Source organism: Oncorhynchus nerka, linkage group LG3 (assembly GCF_034236695.1).
Source record: "Oncorhynchus nerka isolate Pitt River linkage group LG3, Oner_Uvic_2.0, whole genome shotgun sequence".
Taxonomy (NCBI): Eukaryota; Metazoa; Chordata; class Actinopteri; order Salmoniformes; family Salmonidae; genus Oncorhynchus; species Oncorhynchus nerka.
This window is the reverse complement of record NC_088398.1, coordinates 17,192,894-17,205,691: the sequence shown is the minus strand read 5'-3', so window position 1 is coordinate 17,205,691 and position 12,798 is coordinate 17,192,894. Positions and strand designations below refer to the sequence as shown.

At 43.6% G+C, this 12,798-nt stretch overlaps 1 protein-coding gene across 1 annotated transcript in view; it reads right to left on the bottom strand.

Moving 5' to 3' along the window:
* LOC115114100 (integrin alpha-8-like) overlaps positions 1 to 12,798 on the bottom strand; it is a 71,487-nt gene that overhangs the window by 34,872 nt on the left and 23,817 nt on the right. Inside the window, exons 13-15 of the mRNA XM_065008966.1 lie at positions 11,636 to 11,833; positions 252 to 297; positions 30 to 137 (exon numbers count right to left, since the gene is read on the bottom strand). Of these exons, the coding sequence (XP_064865038.1) occupies positions 30 to 137; positions 252 to 297; positions 11,636 to 11,833 (352 nt within the window). The remainder of the gene's footprint in view (positions 1 to 29; positions 138 to 251; positions 298 to 11,635; positions 11,834 to 12,798) is intronic.

The following is a 12,798-nucleotide window of genomic DNA, read 5'->3' as shown; positions in this document are numbered from 1 at the left end:
TGTGTGCTTGCATGCGTGTGTGTACTCACCAGGTTACCATGGTATCAGATTCTGTCAGGAGGCAGGATCGGTCGTCAGGGTTCAGGATTCTAGGAGTCAGGATCATCTCAGCCTCCACTGACACTACAGGACGAGCCCTACACAAACACACGCATGCACACGCACACAATTCATTTCACCATTGTAAACTAGCAGCCAATCTGATACACGAAACAATGTAGTCTAGCCAATCAGAGAATTAGATATCTTACCTGTACACCGACACCTCCCCTTTACCAAATGCTCCCACTATCAGATCTACAGTGAAAGAGAGAAAGACACAGAGAGAGAGAGAAAGACACAGAGAGAGAGAGAGAGAGAGACAGACAGACAGACAGACAGACAGACAGACAGACAGACAGACAGACAGACAGACAGACAGACAGACAGACAGACAGACACAGAGAGAGAGAGAGAGAGAGAGTCTATGAGCTTCAAAGAACGCCACAGATGGGACTGATTTCATGGTCTGAGCAATCTCATCAAGCACAGACCTCTCATGTTTTACACACACTGACACATAGATACACACACATACACAAACACATTTAGTCTGTACCAGCTTTGAGTTGTGAATATAACCATTTTCGTAGCACTATTTTGGTTCAGAATGAAACTATCCAAATAGGAACACAGTGTGTGTGTCGCAACGGAGAAACCCCACAGCACATTCCAGCTCCATTAGAACGTTCCCATTGGTCCAATCAGATCCCTCTGCTACACAACAACAACACTCCCTCACTTTACTATAACCATGTGCCTTATACAACCAGTCAGTCTGCAGCAGCCACTTTACTATAATCATGTGCCTTATACAACCAGTCAGTCTGCAGCAGCCACTTTACTATAATCATGTGCCTTATACAACCAGTCAGTCTGCAGCAGCCACTTTACTATAATCATGTGCCTTATACAACCAGTCAGTCTGCAGCAGCCACTTTACTATAATCATGTGCCTTATACAACCAGTCAGTCTGCAGCAGCCACTTTACTATAATCATGTGCCTTATACAACCAGTCAGTCTGCAGCAGCCACTCAACTAGTCTATTGCTCTACTCAGTTAATTTGTGATTATGTGTTTTGAAGATGGAGTCTTAAATGGGTTTTTGTTTAAAATAGGAGTGACTGGGATATATAGAATATGCCCCCAACCATAGATCTAGCTAGTCCTGTCACTGGAAGACAGAGGTTAAGCTAAGCTCTGAAGCTGCTACAGCACTGGGACTTGGGACAGAGGCTAAGATAAGTCATGCTAATATCAATGAGGCTGAGGGTCAGAGGCTAAGGTAAGTCATGCTAATATCAATGAGGCTGAGGGTCAGAGGCCAAGGTAAGTCATGCTAATATCAATGAGGCTGAGGGTCAGAGGCTAAGTTTACTTATGATAATATATCATTGGGACTGGTTAAGCTCATTAGTTCTGACCTCTGCAGTTCTGTTTGAAAGAGTTCTGAGCTCTCTAGTTCCATCGGTCTAGTGGAGGTCATGAGAAAAATGTGATCAGGACCTATAAGGGTTGATGTGGTTCTGAAAACTTGCGACAGAGAGGTTGTCTCCAGTTTACTAGAAAGAGTCAAGTTGAGAACTCCTCCTCAGATAGCCTTTTATCTGTTGGGAATATACAATCCTGGCTATCCATCAAATAAAACAGACTAGGTTAAGTCTTGATGCTGATAGAGGGCTAGAGTGTCATACACAGGGGCACCCTGTTAGTGACATCTGTTTAAATGGTTAAACTATTAGAGTCAAATACTAGAACGTTCCCATAGATCTATTGAGTGTGTGTGTGTGTGTGTGTGTGTGTGTGTGTGTGTGTGTATGTATGTGTTCTTGTGTGTGTGTGTGCACGTGCGCGTGTTTAAGTGAACGTGTATCTAAATTGAATGTAGGAGTGGTCCATCTGTTTTTGCAGTCAGTGAGAGTGCCTTAGCCTGCTGAAACCACAACATTCAACATTACACCCTAGCCCCCAGTGTGTGTGTGTGTGTGTGTGTGTATGTGTGTGCGCATGCGTGCGTGCGTGTGTGTTTTATAGGTGTAACAAGGGGCGGTAGAGAAAGGGGGACCTCTAGCTGTCTGTGGGGTATGGGGGGCAGTTGGAAAGGTAGAGGTGAGGAGGGAAGGAGGAACGGGGGAACGAGAGGGAATGAGGAAGAGGGGAAAGAGAGGGAAGAAGGAAGAGGGGGAACGAGGCAGAGAGGAGGAAAGAGGACAGCAGTTAAAGCACTTGGCCTTTCAACCACAATCTGCAAGTCATCAAAGCTAAGGTGTGCTTTCAGCAGGCAGATCTAAGCGCACACACACACACACAAAAAGTACAGTCCAAACATCAGCTCATCCTCAGGGACCCAAACTTCCAACAGAAGAATTCCGCTCTCATTCCAAAGTCCTGGATCTGTCCGTCTTACACTCCAGAGAAACCCAACCCCACCCCACTTCTCCCGTAGGTGTATGTGTGCATACGTGCGTGCCAGTGGAGGCTGCTGAGGGGAGGACGGCTCATAATAATGGCCGGAATGGAGCGAATGGAATGGCATCAACACCTGGAAACCATGTGTTTGATACCATTCCGCTCCAGTCACTACCAAAAGCCTGTCCTCCCCAATGAAGGTGCCACCAACCTCCTATGGTGCGTGCCTATGTGTGTGTGTGTGTGTGTGTGTGTGTGTGTGTGTGTGAGTGAGTGCACGTTCCTCCCATAGGTACAGTTGTACATACACTTTAGCCAAATACATTTAAACTCAGTTTATCATAATTCCTGAATTTAATCCTAGTAAAATCCCTGTCTTAGGTCAGTTAGGTTCACCACTTGGTTTTAAGAATGTCAAATGTCAAAATAATAGTTGAGAGAATGTCACGACTTCCGCCGAAGTCGGCCCTTCTCCTTGTTCGGGTGGTGTTCGGCGGTCGACGTCACCGGCTTTCTAGTCACCATCGATCCATGTTTCAGTTTAGTTTAGTTTTGTCTGGTTTCAATTACATATCACGTTCCTTATTTAACCCTCTGGCATATATTCCTGTTCTGTTCGTGATTGTTGGTGTCATAAGTGGTTGTTGTATGTGCTAGTGTGAATGTTTGTTCCTATTCGCTGACAGAATCACGGACCGTTCAAATGGAGTCAGCAGGTGCAGCCAGCCCTTCTCTCCCAGTAGAGGAGCGCGTTCAGCAGCACGCAACCATGTTACACAGTCTAGGGACAGCCATGGATCACGTGCTGCAAACTATGGACAGATGTAAATACTACATCATCACCTCCGCCCGCACCTCAACCTACACAGATGTCCACCCCTCCGTCGTCAGGACCCAGTGGGATTCGGCTCCTGACAGAGCAGGTGTAACTGAGTCAGGTTTGTAGGCCTCCTTTGTTGTGCACTTGAGTGAGGACCCAAAAGCGGTTTAACAAAAACAGAGTCCTTTAATGTAAAAACACAGGGAAGACATAGATCCTCTTCAGATGCAGATAATGGAAAAATAGACAACCCGCAGAGAGGGCGACAAATGAAACAAAAAGTCCTTCTGATATTTACAAAAGAGTCCCCTTCTTAGCAGCAGAGGAGAATAGCTGGGTAGAGTCCCCTTCTTAGCAGCAGAGGAGAATAGCTGGGTTAGCGGCGACAGACTGCTGGTCCCTCTGGGTAGGCGCGGGTCGTAGCGGACAGAGGTACCTGATCACACGTAGCATCAGAAGAACAGGCAGATTCCGACAGGACGGGACAAGGGTGAAGCAAACGAGACGATAGTTTGGTTCTGGCATGAGAAACTCAAACGAGAATCTGACAAAGAAAGAAGCAGGAACAGAGAGAGAAATAGAGACCTAATCAGAGGGAAAAAGGGAACAGGTGGGAAAAGGGTGAACAAGGTAGTTAGAGAAGATGAGGAACAGCTGGGGGGAGGAGAGGAAGAGAAGGTAACCTAATACGACCAGCAGAGGGAGACGGAGTGAAGAGAAAGAAAAGGAACAAGACATAATATGACAATACATGACATCCTTGCTCGCACATCCTTTTTCGGTTCTGCCCACAAATTCTCTATAGGTTTGAGGTCAGAGCTTTGTGATGGCCACTCCAATACCTTGACTTTGTTGACCTTAAGCCATTTTGCCACAACTTTGGAAGTATGCTTGGGATCATTGTCCATTTGGAAGACCCATTTGCGACCAAGCTTTAACTTCCTGACTGATGTCTTGAGAAGTTGCTTCACTTTATTTATATAATTGTCCTTCCTCATGTGGCCATCTATTTTGTGAAGTGCACCAGTCCCTCCTGCAGAAAAGCACCCCCACAACATGACTCTGCCACCCCCGTGCTTCACGGTTGGGATGGTGTTCTTCGGCTTGCAAGCCTCCCCCTTTTTCCTCAAAACATAACGAAGGTCATTATGGCCATACAGTTCTATTTTTGTTTCATCAGACCAGAGGACATCTCTCCAAAAACTACGAACTTTGTCCCCATGTGCAGTTGCAAACCGTAGTCTGTCTTTTTTATGGCTGTATTGGAGCAGTGGCTTCTTCCTTGCTGAGCGGCCTTTCAGGTTATGTCGATATAGGACTCGTTTTACTGTGGATATAGATACTTTGTACCTGTTTCCTCCAGCATCTTCATAAGGTCATTTGCTGTTGTTCTGGGATGGATTCGCACTTTTCGCACCAAAGTACGTTCATCTCTAGGAGACAGAACGCGTCTCCTTCCTGAGCAATATGACGGCTGCGTGTTCCCATGGTGTTTATACTTGCATACTATTGTTGGTACAGATGAACGTGGAACCTTCAGGCGTTTGGAAATTGCTCCCAAGGATGAACCAGACTTGTGGAGGTCTACAATTTTTTCGGAGGTCTTTGCCGCATTCTTCTGATTTTCCCATGATGTCAAGCAAAGAGGCACTGAGTTTGAAGGTAGGCCTTGAAATACATCCACAGGTACACCTCCAATTGACTCAGTTGTCAATTAGCCTATCAGAAGCTGCTAAAGCCATGACATCCTTTTCTGGAATTTTCCAAGTTGTTTCAAGGCACAGTCAACTTAGTGTATGTAAATTTCTGACCCACTGGAATTGTGATACAGTGAATTATAAGTTAAATAATCTGTCTGTAAACAATTGTTGGAAAAATGACTTGTGTCATTCACACAGTAGATGTCCTAAACGACTTGCCAAAACTATAGTTCGTTAACAAGAAATATGTGGAGTGGTTGAAAAACAAGTTAGCTTGGTCTATAGAAGTACAAAGACTGAACTATGCTGCTTTTAGAATGGCTACCATTCAGCTTGGTCTATAGAAGTACAAAGACTGAAATACACTGCTTTTAGAATGGCTACCATTCAGCTTGGTCTATAGAAGTACAAAGACTGAAATACACTGCTTTTAGAATGGCTACCATTCAGCTTGGTCTATAGAAGTACAAAGACTGAACTATGCTGCTTTTAGAATGGCTACCATTCAGCTTGGTCTATAGAAGTACAAAGACTGAACTATGCTGCCTTTAGAATGGCTACCTTTCAGCTTGGTCTATAGAAGTACAAAGACTGAACTATATGCTGCCTTTAGAATGGCTACCTTTCAGCTTGGTCTTGGTCTATAGAAGCTACAAAAGACTGACTGAACTATGCTGCAAAGACTTTAGAATGGCTACCTTTCAGCTTGGTCTATAGAAGTACAAAGACTGAACTATGCTGCCTTTAGAATGGCTACCTATTCAGCTTGGTCTATTTCAGATAGAAGTACAAAGACTGAACTACAAAGACTGAACTATGCTGCCTTTAGAATGGCTACCTTTCAGCTTGGTCTATAGAAGTACAAAGACTGAACTATGCTGCCTTTAGAATGGCTACCTTTCAGCTTGGTCTATAGAAGTACAAAGACTGAACAGCTGCCTTTAGAATGGCTACCTTTCAGCTTGGTCTATAGAAGTACAAAGACTGAACTATGCTGCCTTTAGAATGGAAATACTGCTTTAGAATGGCTTTCAGCTTGGTCTATAGAAGTACCTTTCAGCTTGGTCTATAGAGTACAAAGACTGAACTATGCTGCTATAGAAGTACAAAGACTTTGCCTTTAGAATGGCTACCTTTCAGCTTGGTCTATAGAAGTACAAAGACTGAACTATGCTGCCTTTAGAATGGCTACCTTTCAGCTTGGTCTATAGAAGTACAAAGACTGAACTATGCTGCCTTTAGAATGGCTACCTTTCAGCTTGGTCTATAGAAGTACAAAGACTGAACTATGCTGCCTTTAGAATGGCTACCTTTCAGCTTGGTCTATAGAAGTACAAAGACTGAACTATGCTGCTTTAGAATGGCTACCTTTCAGCTTGGTCTATAGCAAAGACTGAACTATGGTCTATAGAAGTACAAAGACTGAACTATGCTGCCTTTAGAATGGCTACCTTTCAGCTTGGTCTATAGAAGTACAAAGACTGAACTATGCTGCCTTTAGAATGGCTACTTGGTCTTTCAGCTTGGTCTATAGAATGTACAAAGACTGAACTATGCTGAATGGCTGCTTTCTATAGAATGGCTACTGCCTTTAGAATTTTCAGCTTGGTCTATAGAAGTACAAAGACTGAACTATGCTGCCTTTAGAATGGCTACCTTTCAGCTTGGTCTATAGAAGTACAAAGACTGAAATACACTGCTTTTAGAATGGCTACCTTTCAGCTTGGTCTATAGAGGTACAAAGACTGAACTATGCTGCCTTTAGAATGGCTACCTTTCAGCTTGGTCTATAGAAGTACAAAGACTGAACTATGCTGCCTTTAGAATGGCTACCTTTCAGCTTGGTCTATAGAAGTACAAAGACTGAACTATGCTGCCTTTAGAATGGCTACCTTCAGCTTGAAATGGCTACCTTTCAGCTTGGTCTATAGAAGTACAAAGACTGAACTATGCTGCCTTTAGAATGGCTACCAGCTTTCTATAGAAGTACAGCTTGGTCTATAGAAGAAGTACAAAGACTGAACTACTGCTGCTGGCTTTTCAGAATGGCTACCTTTCAGCTTGGTCTATAGACAAAGACTGTACAAAATGACTTTCAGAACAAAGACTGAACTATGCTGCCTTTAGAATGGCTACCTTTCAGCTTGGTCTTAGAAGTAGAAACTATGGCTAGAATGGCTACCTTTCAGCTTGGTCTATAGAAGTACAAAGACTGAACTATGCTGCCTTTAGAATGGCTACCTTTCAGCTTGGTCTATAGAAGTACAAAGACTGAACTATGCTGCCTTTAGAATGGCTACTTTTCAGCTTGGTCTATAGAAGTACAAAGACTGAAATACACTGCTTTTAGAATGGCTACCTTTCAGCTTGGTCTATAGAGGTACAAAGACTGAACTATGCTGCCTTTAGAATGGCTACTTTTCAGCTTGGTCTATAGAAGTACAAAGACTGAACTATGCTGCCTTTAGAATGGCTACTTTCAGCTTGGTCTATAGAATACAAAGACTGAACTATGCTGCCTTTAGAATGGCTTGGTCTACTTTCAGCTTGGTCTATAGAAGTACAAAGACTGAACTATGCTGCCTTTAGAATGGCTACCTTTCAGCTTGGTCTATAGACAAAGACTGAACTATGCTGCCTTTAGAATGGCTACCTTTACAAAGACTGAACTATGCTGCCTTTAGAATGGCTACCTTTCAGCTTGGTCTATAGAAGTACAAAGACTGAAATACACTGCTTTTAGAATGGCTACTATTCAGCTTGGTCTATAGAAGTACAAAGACTGAAATACACTGCTTTTAGAATGGCTACCATTCAGCTTGGTCTATAGAAGTACAAAGACTGAAATACACTGCTTTTAGAATGGCTACCATTCAGCTTGGTCTATAGAAGTACAAAGACTGAACTATGCTGCTTTTAGAATGGCTACCATTCAGCTTGGTCTATAGAAGTACAAAGACTGAACTATGCTGCCTTTAGAATGGCTACCTTTCAGAATGACTGAACTGCCTTTAGAATGGCTACCTTTCAGCTTGGTCTATAGAAGTACAAAGACTGAACTATGCTGCCTTTAGAATGGCTACCTTTCAGCTTGGTCTATAGAAGTACAAAGACTGAACTATGCTGCCTTTAGAATGGCTACCTTTCAGCTTGGTCTATAGAAGTACAAAGACTGAACTATGCTGCCTTTAGAATGGCTACCTTTCAGCTTGGTCTATAGAAGTACAAAGACTGAACTATGCTGGCTACCTTTCAGCTTGGTCTATAGAAGTACAAAGACTAGAATGGCTACCTTTCAGCTTGGTCTAATGGCTGCCTTTAGAATGGCTTTCAGCTTGGTCTATAGAAGTACAAAGACTGAACTATGCTGCCTTTAGAATGGCTACCTTTCAGCTTGGTCTATAGAAGTACAAAGACTGAACTATGCTGCCTTTAGAATGGCTACCTTTCAGCTTGGTCTATAGAAGTACAAAGACTGAACTATGAGAATGGCTACCTTTCAGCTGGTCTATAGAAGTACAAAGACTTTAGAATGGCTACCTTTCAGCTTGGTCTATAGAAGTACAAAGACTGAACTATGCTGCCTTTAGAATGGCTACCTTTCAGCTTGGTCTATAGAAGTACAAAGACTGAACTATGCTGCCTTTAGAATGGCTACCTTTCAGCTTGGTCTATAGAAGTACAAAGACTGAACTATGCTGCCTTTAGAATGGCTACCTTCAGCTTGGTCTATAGAAGTACAAAGACTGAACTATGCTGCCTTTAGAATGGCTACCTTTCAGCTTGGTCTATAGAAGTACAAAGACTGAACTATGCTGCTTTTAGAATGGCTACCTTTCAGCTTGGTCTATAGAAGTACAAAGACTGAACTATGCTGCCTTTAGAATGGCTACCTTTCAGCTTGGTCTATAGAAGTACAAAGACTGAAATACACTGCTTTTAGAATGGCTACCTTTCAGCTTGGTCTATAGAAGTACAAAGACTGAACTATGCTGCCTTTAGAATGGCTACCTTTCAGCTTGGTCTATAGAAGTACAAAGACTGAACTATGCTGCCTTTAGAATGGCTACCTTTCAGCTTGGTCTATAGAAGTACAAAGACTGAACTATGCTGCCTTTAGAATGGCTACCTTTCAGCTTGGTCTATAGAGGTACAAAGACTGAACTATGCTGCTTTAGAATGGCTACCTTTCAGCTTGGTCTATAGAAAAGACTAACAAAGACTGAACTAAGACTGAACTGCTGCCTTTAGAATGGCTACCTTTCAGCTTGGTCTATAGAAGTACAAAGACTGAACTACACTGCTTTTAGAATGGCTACCTTTTTAGAATGGCTACTTTTTAGAATGGCAGCTTGGTCTTAGAAGTACAGACTGAACTATGCTGCCTTTAGAATGGCTAAGTACAAAGACTGAACTATGCTGCCTTTAGAATGGCTACCTTTCAGCTTGGTCTATAGAAGTACAAAGACTGAACTATGCTGCCTTTAGAATGGCTACCTTTCAGCTTGGTCTATAGAAGTACAAAGACTGAAATACACTGCTTTTAGAATGGCTTTTTATATTCATCATCTCCAGCACCCTCCCAACATGAACACATGTGGAAATGACACGTTTCTATGTTTTGTAGCAAAAAAGATAAGGAAAATAAGTGTTTCCAAAGACATCGTCAAACAATTAGTAGACAATGCCTACTCATAATTGGTTAAAATCACATGATGCACACTGATGATGTTATTGCAAACACTTACAGTGGGGCAAAAAAGTATTTAGTCAGCCACCAATTGTGCAAGTTCTCCCACTTAAAAAGATGAGAGAGGCCTGTAATTTTCATCATAGGTACACTTCAACTATGACAGACAAAATGAGAAAAAAATCCAGAAAATCACATTGTAGGATTTTTTATGAATTTATTTGCAAATTATGGTGGAAAATAAGTATTTGGTCAATAACAAAAGTTTTTCTCAATACTTTGTTATATACCCTTTGTTGGCAATGACAGAGGTCAAATGTTTTCTGTTAGTCTTCACAAGGTTTTCAAACACTGTTGCTGGTATTTTGGCCCATTCCTCCATGCAGATCTCCTCTAGATCAGTGATGTTTTGGGGCTGTTGCTGGGCAACACGGACTTTCAATTCCTTCCAAAGAGTTTCTATGAGGTTGAGATCTGGAGACTGGCTAGGCCACTCCAGGACCTTGAAATGCTTCTTACGAAGCCACTCCTTCATTGCCCGGGCGGTGTGTTTGGGATCATTGTCATGCTGAAAGACCCTGCCACGTTTCATCTTCAATGCCCTTGCTGATGGAAGGAGGTTTTCACTCAAAATCTCATGATACATTCATTCTTTCCTTTACACGGATCAGTCGTTCTGGTCCCTTTGCAGAAAAACAGCCCCAAAGCCTGATGTTTCTACCCCCATGCTTCACAGGAGGTATGGTGTTCTTTGGATGCAACTCAGCATTCTTTGTCCTCCAAACACGACAAGTTGAGTTTTTACCAAAAAGTTATATTTTGGTTTCATGTCATCATATGACATTCTCCCAATCTTCTTCTGGATCATCCAAATGCTCTTTAGCAAACTTCAGACGGGCCTGGACATGTACTGGCTTAAGCAGGGGGACACGTCTGGCACTGCAGGATTTGAGTCCCTGGCGGCGTAGTGTGTTACTGATGGTAGGCTTTGTTACTTTGGTCCCAGGTCTCTGCAGGTCATTCACTAGGTCCCCCCGTGTGGTTCTGGGATTTTTTCTCACCGTTCTTGTGATCATTTTGACCCCACGGGGTGAGATCTTGCGTTGAGCCCCAGATCGAGGGAGATTATCAGTGGTCTTGTATGTCTTCCATTTCCTAATAATTGCTCCCGCAGTTGATTTCTTCAAACCAAGCTGCTTACCTATTGCAGATTCAGTCTTCCCAGCCTGGTGCAGGTCTACAATGTTGTTTCTTGGTGTCCTTTGACAGCTCTTTGGTCTTGGCCATAGTGGAGTTTGGAGTGTGACTGTTTGAGGTTGTGGACAGGTGTCTTTTATACTGATAACAAGTTCAAACAGGTGCCATTAATACAGGTAACGAGTGGAGGACAGAGGAGCCTCTTAAAGAATAAGTTACAGGTCTGTGTGAGCCAGAAATCTTGCTTGTTTGTAGGTGACCAAATACTTATTGTCCACCATAATTTGCAAATAAATTCATTAAAAATCCTACAATGTGATTTTCTGGATTTTTTTCCCTCATTTTGTCTGTCATAGTTGAAATGTACCTATGATGAAAATTACAGGCCTCTCTCATCTTTTTAAGTGGGAGAACTTGCACAATTGGTGGCTGACTAAATACTTTTTTGCCCCACTGTATCTCCCTCATATCTATTTTTCCACAAAACATGAAAACACCATTTTCACATACGTTGATGTTGGGGTGGTGCTGGAGATGATGAATATGAAGTTGAAACATTTTGACATTTCCTTAAGATGTTTTAGCGCACAGAGAACAGACTTATTGCGTTCCACCCCCCTCTCTTCCTGGGACAGGACAAGAAGTCATCAAAGAATCGTCGTGGCAACAGCTCTGTAACCCGGCTACCCCTCCTGAGTATCGACTTCACCAGAAGAAGGGAGGAGAGAAGTGAAACGGAAAAAAGAGGAGAAAATAAGTAAGGTGCATGGGAGTGTACCAGGGTAATGGTTGTTGTCCAGGTCTCTGTCCCCCCTCAGGGTGAAGCCGTAGCCGGAGAGGCCACTACTGGAGGCCCAGGCTCCATAGAGCTCCTGGCTGAGGGTTAGGCCGCGGGCCGTCAGGTCTCTCTGGCCATTGTAGATCAACACCAGGCCACTCCGGTCCTCCCCTCCAAACGGACAACCCACTGCCACGTCTATGAGACAGAGAGAGAGGGGGGGGGGGTATGACGGTAGTAAACACAGATAGAAACACAAAACCAACTCCGGTATGAGTTATAAGGCTGGCCTTCTGAAGTGATACAGCAGACCAGCTTACATCAGCAGGAGAGAGGGATGAGAGAAAAAGAACAAGGGAGAGGGATGGGAGGGATGGTTTAGACATCAAGTGAAAGCCCCTGAGGGAGAGGTAAAGAGACTACCTAGGACTACCCCTCTCGCTTTCCATTTCCTTCTCTCTCTCTCCAAATGTATATGTCAAACATGTAGAACTGTCTAAAAGGCACAGGCAGGAGATTCCTGTGACAATGAGCAGCCAATGGCTACCCTTCACCAGCGATTGCCAGGTGTTAGCCCCACCCCACTGTCCCACCCCACACACACACTCACACAGCGCAACTCCCCACCTGCATCCAGTCTGCTGTTGGAGCTGAAAAATGGAGCTGAAAACTACAAACAGTGTTGTCATGGTTACACTGCTCTGTGATGATGAGGGAGGTAACCAGAGACAATCAGAGTGACAGATATAGGGAAAATAATCAAGCAGGTGATGGAGTCCAGGTGAGTGTCATGAGGTGCAGGGGCGTGAGACGATGGTGACAAGTGTGCGGTATAATCAGCAGCCTGATGACCTAGAGGCCGGAGACACACATACACACACACACACACACACACACACACACACACACACACACACACACACACACACACACACACACACACACACACACACACACACACACACACACACACACACAGATACAAACACTACTGTATGATAATGAGGGAGAACATCACAGCGTCTCAGACTCTAGTCTCCATTGTGGCTCAGGCAGCTGGAGTCTCTGGCTCCATTCAAGCTCCATTCTGGCTCCACTAGCACTGCAGTTTCCTGAGGCTAATAGATTCTCTACTGATCTCTCTTGTGTGTGATCACCTCCAC